Below are 11,136 nucleotides of genomic sequence, written 5' to 3'. Positions count from 1 at the left end.
TTTATTATTACAACATGAAGCTTCGAATAAGAGATATAGAGGCCGAAATGGATAAAGTGATCGAACGAGATTCCATGGACCTTCTTGACATATCTGTTGAATTAGATGATGAGACTTTTCTAGTGGATTAGACCATCTCATCTTGATGAATGAGACGGAAGCCCCACCCACAAATGGCCAAGTATGCATGAGATGACTTTGACATTGATGTTAATAAGGTGTTGGTAGAAGAAGTAATATCTAGTAGTGATGATTCACTAATGAACCTTGGGTCTAGATATAGAACTTCATCCACTATGCCCTCTGGTGGTGATGATGATAATGATGACGACGATGCTAGTGCTGACGGATCTAACCCTGACGGTAGTAGTGGGCAAGATGGTGATGGTGGGGACTATGGAGGAAATGAGGGATGACAAGATTATAAGTCAGAAGTGGAATATACACATCCTCCCAAACTAGAAGATGAGGGTCCACAAAGAGAAACGTGCCTAGTTGACAGGTAGTACAGTTGTAGAAAGGGAAAGGGGAAGATGCATCAAATAGAAGAGGAGACATTTTCCCTTAGTTTGGAATCTATGAGTATAGGAACAGAGCATGACTGTAATAGTTATAGTGGTTATGAATCTACACAGAATAATTCCTCACAATCTACAAATGGCTAACCGTTTCCGTATGCAAATGAGCAGGCACGACAATATGGAAATTGGCAATCACATTCCTATGGGTATGGACAAACAGGCCAAGAATATAGGTTTGACCAGTACGCAAATGAAAAACAATCCTATAGACATACACAACAAGTAGAACCTGCAAGAAGACATCCTAGTACAGGAGGATCTTTTGGCTGAGTAGAAACTGCCATGAACCAAATGACTATGGAGGAGTATAAACAATACATGCACACCTATACTCAATATTTTGGAAATTATATGACATGGAGTGATCATTGTAAACAATATATGTCATCTTGAAATCCCAATGATAGGGATATGAGAGATGACTTTGAGCCACCAAGAAAGTCCATGTGGTATTAGATCATTAATGTATGATATTTATTGAAAATGTAGTTGTTTAAATGATAATTCATTAAAGGAATAGTTTCAAAACTTTATAATCATTTGAATGTTCTTCACTTCATTGCTTTTTTCGCGATATGCAGTTTAATATCCTACACACTAAAAAGTTGTCATATATGCATTTTTTTTAATGTATTTTGATACCATATTAAGCATAATCATCTATTTTAATATTTCCTAAAGTTTTATTGTAAATTTCCATCATTTACTATAAATTTTCGTAATTTCTTTAAATCAAAATCGAAATCGAAATTTCCATCAAAGTTTTCGTAAATTGAGACCATCAAAATCGAAATTTAAGTCCTTGCACACGGTGACTCAAGGGGGAAGTGCTTCCTCTAGCTTCTACTACTGTGCCTCTAGTTCTCTCGTTGGATTATCTTATTTCCCATGATGTTGATCCTCTTATAGTTGTTCGAAAAAGTAAACACACTTATACCCAACATCTTATCTCTAATTTTGTTTGTTATGATTTCTTGTCACCCTCTTATTACTGTTTTGTTAGTAATCTATCTTCTGTTGCTCTTCCAAAATCTATTTCTGAAGCCCTATCCGATTCTGGGTGGAGACAATGGTTGAAGAGATGCGTGCACTATTTGATAATGATACTTGGGATTTGGTACCTCTTCCTCCTGATAAGTCTATGGTTGGTTATTGCTGACACTGAAAGTTAATCTTGATGATTCTGTGGCTCGTTTGAAGGCCTGCCTTGTTGCTATGGGGTATACTCAGATCTATGGTTTGGATTATTCAGACACATTCTCTCCAGTCGCTAAACTTGCCTCAGTACGTTTGTTGATTTCTTTAGCCACCACTTGTCATTGGCCTCTACATCAATTAGATGTGAAGAGAGTTTTCCTACATGGTGATCTTCATGAGGAGGTATATATGGAGCAACCACCTGGGTTTGTTGCTCAAGGGGAGTTAGGCTCCGTATGTTGACTTAAAAAATCATTGTATGGATTGAAACAATCTCCAAGGGCATGGTTTGGCTGTTTTAGTGTTGTAGTACTTGAGTTTGACCTTCATTGGTGTGCAGTAGATCACTCTGTTTTTTATCTTCATACTCTATTTGGCAGGATTTTACTTATTGTGTATGTGGATGACATTGTGATCACTGTTGATGATGATCGAGGCATCCAAGACCTAAAGTTTTTCCTATAGAGTAAGTTTTAGACCAAGGACTTGGGACCATGGAAGTATTTCTTGGATATAGAAGTATTGAGATCTCGTACGGGGACTGTGTTGTCACAAAGAAAGTATGTTCTTTATCTTTTAGATCCACCTCCAGCCCATATTAATTCACAAAACCAACCATACACCCATAAATAGAACCCTTCAAAGCCTAACCCCAAAAAATTCTATCGTCACAGGAGCCCTCATGTGACCCCACGTGCCGGCCAAATGCCGGTAGGGCCAATCTCACACGCCAGTGGATGAGTGAAGTTCTGGCCACTTTTTTTTCTCTCTCTCTCTCTCTGCCATGCTTTGATTCCTTCTCTGGACTATATTATCAAGTTGTTAGGCCAGTTTTTTGCGAAAAAAATCAACCTTTTTCGACCACGCACTCACGGTATTCTGTTAATTTCTGTGTAGGGTTTATTTATGAAGGCTTCTTTGTGAGTTTTTGGAGTCGTGGCTGCGTTCGTATGTTTAGTTGTGAGGCTGTGGCAGTGCTATATCCGTCATGCTATATCCGTCGGTGAGTTGTTCACCTCGTCCATTGTTGTGTCGGTGCCTCACATAGTTTTTGAATGTCCCGATTAGTTCTGATTGTTCTTCTTGTTTTTGGTGTGGTTGTTGATTCGTGAGTATTGGGATGGAATCTATGAATCCCAAAAATTTGTTTCCTGCATCGCTGCCACAAATAATGATTCAAAAGTTGGATGGAAAGAACTATGTTCAATGGTCTAAAGCTATTCGGTTTTATTTAGCAGGATTAGGGAAATATGACCACGTGCTCCAATCTAATCCTTTTGATGAGAAGAGAAAATACGTGTGGGTTCAAGAAAATGCCTTGATTGTTTCCTTTTATGGAATTTGATGGAGCCACAGATTGCACGGATGTGTATGCATCTAGATACGTGCAATGAGATTTGGGATTATTTCAAACTTCTACACTCTAGTAACATTACACGTATGTATGATTTATCTCAGGAGTACTTTCAGTTACAACAAGGAGATAGGAGTATTGCATATAAATTTGGCAAGATGAAGCGTATTCTTGAGGAGCTTAACATTGTGCAACCTAATAACTGTTGACATTTGTGAGATGTAGAAGCAGAGGGACCATATGATAGTTCTTTTTGTTCAGCAGACTTGAGACCTGAGTTTGAGGCAGTCCAGTCCCAAATACTTAGTAGTGCCAAGCTGTCATCATTTGCCGATGTTTATTCTCGTGTCCTTCATGCTTCCTCTAGCACGCATTCTTCTGCTTTTGCATTTGGCTTTGAGAGGACAGCTTCTGCTACACAGGGTGATTCTAGTTCCCTACCAAACAAATTTAAAAGTTATTGTGGTGGTTCAAGTGGTCATAGTGGTAGATACAAATGAGGTAGAGGGACTACTTGCAAGTGCACTCATTGTGGACGAAGTAATTATAGTGTTGAGCAGTGTTGGGATCTTCATGATAGATCTTCACGTGTTGCCAATGCATCTACCTCTAACTTCATACATTTGGGGGCAGTCAATGCAATCACCACCAACTCCTCACCTTTGAGGCCGAGTGGGGGCAACATATTGTATCCATGCCAGAGGAAGAGTATTCCAAGTTCCAGCAGTATCAAGCGTCCCAACAAACTTCTCTTCCCATTGTATCTCTTACCCAAAATGTAATCACAAAGTATGCCTGTCATCCAATACTTCTCGTCTAGACCTTGGGTCATAAACTCTGCTGTCATTGATCATATCACAAGTATACCTAGCTTCTTCTCCACTCTTCAATATCCTGCAAATTTACCTTGTATTACTCTTGGTGATGGATCCACCATTGCATTCAAGGGAATTGAGACTATAAATCCCACTTCTTCTATTTCTCTTCCTTTCGTTTTATATGTTCCCAAATTTCTTTTCAATCTTGTCTGTTAGCAAAATCACTAAATTCATGAATTGTTCAACGACATTCTTCCCTGATTATGTGGTTATTTAAGATTTGAAGATGAGGAAAACGATTGGTGGAGGGTGTGAAGTTGGTGGACTCTATCACTTTGATCCACTATCTCCTTCTACCGCTTACATTGCTGCTACCACATTTTTCCAAATTCATTGTCGCCTTGGTCATCTGTCATTGGAAAAGTTAAAATGTCTTGTTCCTAGTTTGAGTTTTGTGTCTAGTATTGATTGTGAGTCTTGTTAATTGGGAAAGCACCATTGTGTTCCTTTTGCTTCCCAAGTCAATAAACGGCTACAAGCCCTTTTATGTTAGTTCATTTTGATGTTTGGGGTCCTAGGAGGGTTGTGTCCAAGTTGGGTTTCCGATACTTTGTAAACTTTGTGGATGATTATTCAAGAATGACTTGGTTATATTTAATAAAAGATCGTTCTAAGTTATTTCATGTATTTTGTGCCTTTTGTTCTAAAATAAAGACTCAATTTGATTTGCCAGTTTGAATACTTTGAAGTGATAATGTTGAAGAGTTTTTTAGTACACAATTCACTATTTATATGACTCAGTTTGGTATTGTTCATCAATCATCCTATGCCCACACTCCTCAACAAAATGGGGTTGCAGAGAGGAAAAATAGACATCTTGAAATCACTCACACCTTATTTTATCAAATGCATGTAGCTAAAGTGGTTTGGAGTGATTTTGTACTTGTTGCTTGTTATTTGATCAATAGAATGCCATCCTCTGTTCTTAGTGGTAAAAATCCCTACTCCATTCTCTTTCCTAATTCACCTTTATTTTTTCTTCCTCCTCGTATATTTGGGTATGTGTCATTTGTTCATCAACTAACCAATGGGGTGGATAAATTGGATCCTCGTGCTATAAAATGTGTCTTTCTGGGCTACTCATGTACTCAGAAGGGATATTGTTGTTATTGTCTTGTGTTGCATCGCTTCTTTGTTTCTACCAATCTTAGTGCACCTAGTCACCAAGTGCTTTTGGGCTCAATGAGCCTCTTCCTTTGCCTAATCTTCCATATTCTACATTGCTGTCCTTGCCTAACCAACCATTTGAGTCTCCATGTAGTTCGAGTTTTTCTCATTGTCTTGATCATCCTAATTTGTAGGTGTATTCACGATGGCGGCTCTAAGGAAAAGAGTCCCTCTAACTTCTATTACCATGCCTTTGGTTTCCTCGTCTGATGATCATACTTCTCATGATGTCGATCCTCCTATTGCTATTCGGAAAGGTAAACACACATATAGTCTACATCCCATTTCCAACTATGTTATGACTCCTTATCGCCCTCTTATTATTGTTTTATTACTACTCTATCATCTACTACCTTTTCTAATTCTGTTTTGGAAGCCTTAGCCCATTATGAGTGGAGGGATGCAATGGTTGAAGAGATGAATGCTTTACATGACATTGTACTTGGGACTTGGTACCTCTTCCTCCTGACAAGTCCATTGTTGGTTGTTGTTGGGTTTACATTGTGAAAGTCAACCCTAATGGTTTTGTGGCTCGTCTACCGGCCCATCTTGTTGCTAAGGGATACACTCAGATGTATGGTTTGAATTATTTTGATACTTCTTCTCCGATTGCCAAACTTACATCAGTACATCAGTTCATCTCCTTGGTTACTACTTGTCATTGGCCTCTAAATAAGTTAGATGTGAAAAATGCCTTCTTGCATGGTGACCTTGAGGAGGAGGTTTATATGGAGCAACCACTTGGGTTTGTTGCTTAGGGGGTGTCTAGCTTAGTGTGTTGGCTCAAGAAGGCTTTATATGGTTTAAAACAGTCTCCGAGAGCATGGTTTGGTTGTTTTAGTGCTGTAGTACTTAAGTTTGGTCTTCGATGATGTGTTGTGGATCATTTCGTATTTTATCGTCAAAATTAATCAGATAGGATCCTTCTTGTTGTTTATGTGGATGATATTGTTATTACAGCTGATGATGATAAAGGTATTTAGAGTCCCAAACTTTTTCTACAGAACTTACTACTTATGCACATATAATTGTTCTAAAACGAGAAAAAAATGAAAAGAAAAAACAGAATCATCATACAATCACTTGAAGCAGTGAGTCCCTTGAATGATAGAAAATGGAATAAATTAATATCTGCATATTTTATAGAATTACTTCTACTAATTATGTAAAGAAAAAGAATCACAAATCAATTGTGTATGCATATTTACTTATTTAATTCACATATTTGCATCACCTAGGAGTACTGATTTTGTGTTGATGTTGCAAAATCTGTACGAGTTTCTATGTTTCACTAATCTTCCAGCAAGTTCAGTGCAGTCTCAACTAATGAGTGCATTGTCGTGCTGTGCCGACTCAGTCCAACTGTACCAGAGAAAATATTGAAGCTTTCAAGCTCTGCTGTGGTCTCTGTGACACATTCCAGTTCATTCTCCATTTTCAAATCCTTGAAAACTTGAACATTTGTTTGTTTGTCCTTCATCATCCAAATTGCCAACTCTATAGCAAACCTCCTTATTCTTGGAGTCTTGATTTGTGGATACCGGTATTTCTTCAGAATTTGGACTAATGTGTTGGCCAATTTGGCTTCTTTAATTCCTGCTCTCTCAAACATGGTGCTGGATTCCTGAGGATTCATGAATTTAAAAACTTGTGCTGCGAGTCCAATCATCACTTCCTGAACTTTGTTTTCCTCGGAGACAATTGCCTTGAGGACCTGCTAGGGTGGGGAGAATGGGAGATGTAAGTTAGCTTATTTTTCTGTTATCATTCTTATTTCTGATGCACGAGTAAAGCAGATCTATCTTTTACTATCTGGGGGAAAAAAAGGCTCCCCAGTTACTGTTTTATTTCCTTCCCCCTTTTTCTTGGGGGAAAGGGTGTGTCAAATGGTGAAGGAGAAGATAACAATGATGAGATGAAGAAGAGGAAGAAAAAAAGGTGGGAGGGGAGCACTTACCGTGGGTGCAGCAACGGTGACTTCCTTCAATTTGTTGAAGCAATCTGCTCCACTATAGGTGCACAGATTTCTTAAAATTCTTGCGGCGTTTATACGAAGCAGTGGAACTTCCAGTGCTTCTACAAACTTTTCTGTCATTTTTAATCTCAAAATCCGGTTACAGTTATTCTTGCTCTCCAGTGCCAACATTGCCAGTGCTTCTCCAGCTGCTATTTTTACATGATTTTCATATTCTGGCATCCCTTGTTTGAAGAAAATGTTAAATAGTTCCTTGAGAACTCCTCCTGTGCCCCCAATCCTTTCTGTTGCTTCCTCTTCCAATGCCAGACTTGTCAAAATTTCTATGCCCAATTTCTGCAGCATTGGGTGTTTCTCTCCATGCCGTAAAATTTCTCTGATGTTGCTGACTGTGAAAACTATCTCAGAAATCTCATTCCGGAGGTGTTTCCCTGTAGTGCCTGTTGTGCTCGCCAGCATCTTTATCACTTGCAAGGATCTTTTCACTCTAAGAATCTGAGATGGTGTTACATTGTCATCCTTAAGCAACCTCTCTTCAGCATGTGTGAAATCTATAATTTTTGGTAAGAGGCCTCTTGTGTTTCCAATCTTCCCACAATTATCATGATCACGGGCAAGTTTCTTCAAAATGGTAAGTCCCAAATGGTTGAAGGTATAGAAACCATAATTTTCATGGTCAAAGATGATTTTCTTGTCACAGATTTCATCAGCTGCATTGGCAGAGCTCCTGCTGGTGTGGAGCAGAGATGAAATTGATTCCATTGCACCAGGAATTCCGGCAACCCTAAGGGAGTTCTGCTTCTTACCCGCTAGTCTTGATAATATTTCTGCAGCAGATAGTCTGATCTCTTCTTCTCTTGGGTCCTTCCAGTTCAACATTTCAACTAATCTTTCTATAACTGATAAAGATATACCAATCTTTTGGAGGGTATCATTAGAAAATCGCTCACTTGCAGCAAATTGCCGCAGAATCCTAGCTCCAATGAACTGCTCATCTGAGGAATTTGAAGCCAGTAGATCCATAGCAAATGAAACCATGTCCATTTTTAGGCCATCAAATATGCTTCCGTTGACACATTTTGAGTAGGCATCATAAAAGAATCTCCTGATGGAAACAACACCTGAAGTCCCCAACTCACACTCATTGTTCACCTCATCCAACAGTTTACAGTAGATGACCTTCCATTCCCAGTAAGCCTTCTCTAGAAGAAACAGCAGAGCCTCTGCCAGGGCCAAGGCATAGAAAATATTCAGCGCAGATTTCCGATTCTTCTTGTCAGTATCTCCTTTCTCCACATCGCCGTAGTTGTGCTTGATAAGTTTCATTAGTGAGAGAGCCACACAGGCAGTGGCAGACGCAAGCTGCAGCCAATACAGAAGTTTGCTGATGTTTCTTGACAGGAAAACCCATTGAGCATACGGCAACAGAGGAACATCTGAGCTCATCCATGTCCGAGTTGGCGCCCGTTGCTCATCCCAGTTTCTGGGGCTTAATCCCCGCTTGCTGTCTGTAATTTCTCTACCGTGCTGATTCATCTTCCGAGCAGCAAAAATTGCCCGGAAAACTGCTCTCATGGCTTGCAGGAGGAAGTGGGAACTGGCTTTCACTGCTCGGAAACTGTTGATTCCAGCATCTGTGATTGACCATGTTGCTTGGTGCTGCCATTCAAGCTCATGGCTCCTGCTGAATATTCTAGCCCCCTCAATCAACAGAATGATGGTGATGAACCAGAAGTCGGTTTTATCTAGAGTGATGGCGAAACCACCAAGAAGAACAACTGTTGCCCAGATAAATCCGAGGGTTCCTAGGCCGGTAGCTGCTTTCTCAAGAACTGCAAGGCGAAGAGCGAACAGTGTCAGGTTCTTTTCCGGTGCACGGACTGGCAATCCAGCCCTCGGAGATGCATAGTTTGTATTGCTGCTGTCTCTTTTCTCAATGCTGCTCTGAGGTTCAAAAATGGTGGTACCAGCACTACGAGTTTCGCTGAGCTTTTTAAGCTCAACAATCTGCAAATGAATGCTTCCTTCACCTTCCATGGATTTTCCACTATCCATGTCTGGCATATCAGCCAAAAACCCAGGTGCAGAGGTGATTCTTTCAATTGAATCAGTTGGGGTTGAACGGGTGTAGATTTGATGCCGGAATTTGGGTTTGAACTCTGAAATTAAATTTGTTGTTGCTGTTCTAATTTGAGTTGTGGAGGGGAGGGAATGGATATAAATTGAAGAGGAAATATGAGCTTAGGGAGCACGTTTAAGATGTGTGGAGGTGCTAGGAAGAGTAAGGCTTCTCTTTCTGTTAATGCTTATCCGGGAAGTCGGTGTTAGTTTTTCCTTCAGGTTCTCCTTTTTTAACTTGGATAAGGGTTTTCTTTGCTGTTGCTTGGGTGTCTCTCTCTCTCTCTCTAGGGTTTAGGCTCTGAAAGTTTCTTAACGAATCAATCAAAAGATCCCAAGACTCCTTTTTTCATGACTAATGTGGAACAGCTCCGCCCTGTCATTGTTTCTCTCTTTGCCTTTTCACTTTAGCTAACTTGGACCCCTCTGAATGTCACCAGTGCCTTTCCCGGAAATTACTTTGATATTTCTGTTAAGCTCTGTCAACTCTGTTTTATATCTCGGAGCAAATTGACCTCCGCCCAAGGTAACAACATAGTAAGGCGACTCTCGACTCACAAAATGATTTAGTAAAAGTCGTAACATCATAGCAACTGTCAGCTATGGTCTCTCATTTAATAAGGCATTAATGATTCATCACTGACTTAACAGAATTATCCACCGAATAAGTTCGCTCCCAATTTCCAACTCTGACCCATCTTTCTAAATTTTAATAAAATAACATAAAAACAAAAATTTTATTTTATTCTTTTTCGTGTAATATTAATCTCTGCAAGCCTCGACCCTCTGTCTAGTCATATATCATGTATATGGATTAACGGCCCTCTTCCTACCCTATTCAGCCTCAATTTATTTTATGTTATGATCATATCAAATTATTAAAAATAAATTTTCCCTTTAAAATGATTAAAATATATATATATATATATTCCTATTTTTAAATTTTCAGATAAACCCTACACTCTGGATGTTCAATTAAAAAAAAAAAAAAAAAGAGGGCTTAGTCAACCATAACCTTCCTTAGTTTAAGGAAATTAGCTTAGGCTTTCTATGTAATGGTAGGATAGAGCGCGGCTTAAGATTCTAATCTGACTATTAATAGCTTGATTTAAAGTGATTAAATAGGAACTCTCATTCCTCATAGATTCTTATTTTGTCACTCGTTCATCATTAACCCGAAAAACAAAAAACAAAAGTTCATGGAAATTAAGTGTTTACTTTGGGAAATTAAGAAGGTGTAGCGTGCGGGGTTAAGCTAGACTACGGTTACTGTGGTGTTGTGTGAAGCAACAACATTCCATTCCCTCACCCCGCCAGCCCTAAGCCCATTCCATTCCTTACAGCATACGAAATGAAACGCCTTTTCGCTGCCGTACACGTGGCAAATCCTTTATCACAACTGCACCGGCGGCTCCCAACCCTTCATTTGTAATTCTCCGTCGTCCCCTCCTCTTAAATTGCCTTCCCTTTCCACAAGAAATTCTTAGAGACGCGTTGTGTAATTCGTTTGCCTATCTCTCGACCACTCTCTACTCCATTATCCCAGCCTAGGGTTCATTAATAAGAGAGGGTGTGGCTGAGGTCTGCTGCATGGGACTGCAAAACTGGATTGGCCTCTTTATAGAATTTGTTATGTTTGCTGTTTGTTTGTCATATATGAAGGATTGGATAAGAGCCTGCTAATCATTTCACTGATCAAAATATTTTCACCAGAACGTAGATTTTGGATCTTAAATTTAGATTTGTAAGTATTTGAAAAATACAGAGAATAAAATATATTGAGTTTGAGCGTATGAATTTCGAACCTTGGATTTGGATTGTTTAAATCCGGATAGAGTTTCATATGATTTTATTTGTGTTTTTTTT

The 11,136-nt window shown here is 39.3% G+C and overlaps 1 protein-coding gene across 2 annotated transcripts; it reads right to left on the bottom strand.

Moving 5' to 3' along the window:
• Positions 1 to 6,282: 6,282 nt before the first annotated feature.
• Positions 6,283 to 9,641, bottom strand: LOC131150239 (uncharacterized). Of its 2 annotated transcripts, none has more exons than XM_058100846.1 (2): positions 7,135 to 9,641; positions 6,283 to 6,891 (listed from the first exon to the last, which is right to left on the bottom strand). In XM_058100846.1, exons 1-2 carry the CDS (start codon positions 9,214 to 9,216, stop codon positions 6,469 to 6,471), a joined length of 2,505 nt encoding a protein of 834 aa, XP_057956829.1. In that variant the 5' UTR covers positions 9,217 to 9,641; the 3' UTR covers positions 6,283 to 6,468. The 2 variants fall into 2 exon arrangements, with proteins under 2 accessions (XP_057956829.1, XP_057956828.1); XM_058100845.1 differs by having other exon boundaries at positions 6,283 to 6,894; positions 7,135 to 9,594.
• Positions 9,642 to 11,136: the final 1,495 nt, after the last annotated feature.

The sequence above is a fragment of the Malania oleifera genome, chromosome 3 (assembly GCF_029873635.1).
Source record: "Malania oleifera isolate guangnan ecotype guangnan chromosome 3, ASM2987363v1, whole genome shotgun sequence".
In the NCBI taxonomy this organism is placed as follows: domain Eukaryota; kingdom Viridiplantae; phylum Streptophyta; class Magnoliopsida; order Santalales; family Ximeniaceae; genus Malania; species Malania oleifera.
This window is presented reverse-complemented; position numbering and strand designations above follow the sequence as displayed.

What these genes read in the sequence shown, in the direction of transcription:
- LOC131150239 (XM_058100845.1), bottom strand. Translation starts at nt 9,216, where the DNA reads ATGCCAGACATGGATAGTGGAAAATCCATGGAAGGTGAAGGAAGCATT. An exon ending in TCACCGTTGCTGCACCCACG is followed by an intron (nt 6,895 to 7,134) that starts GTAAGTGCTCCC and finishes TCCCCACCCTAG; the next exon opens with CAGGTCCTCAAGGCAATTGT.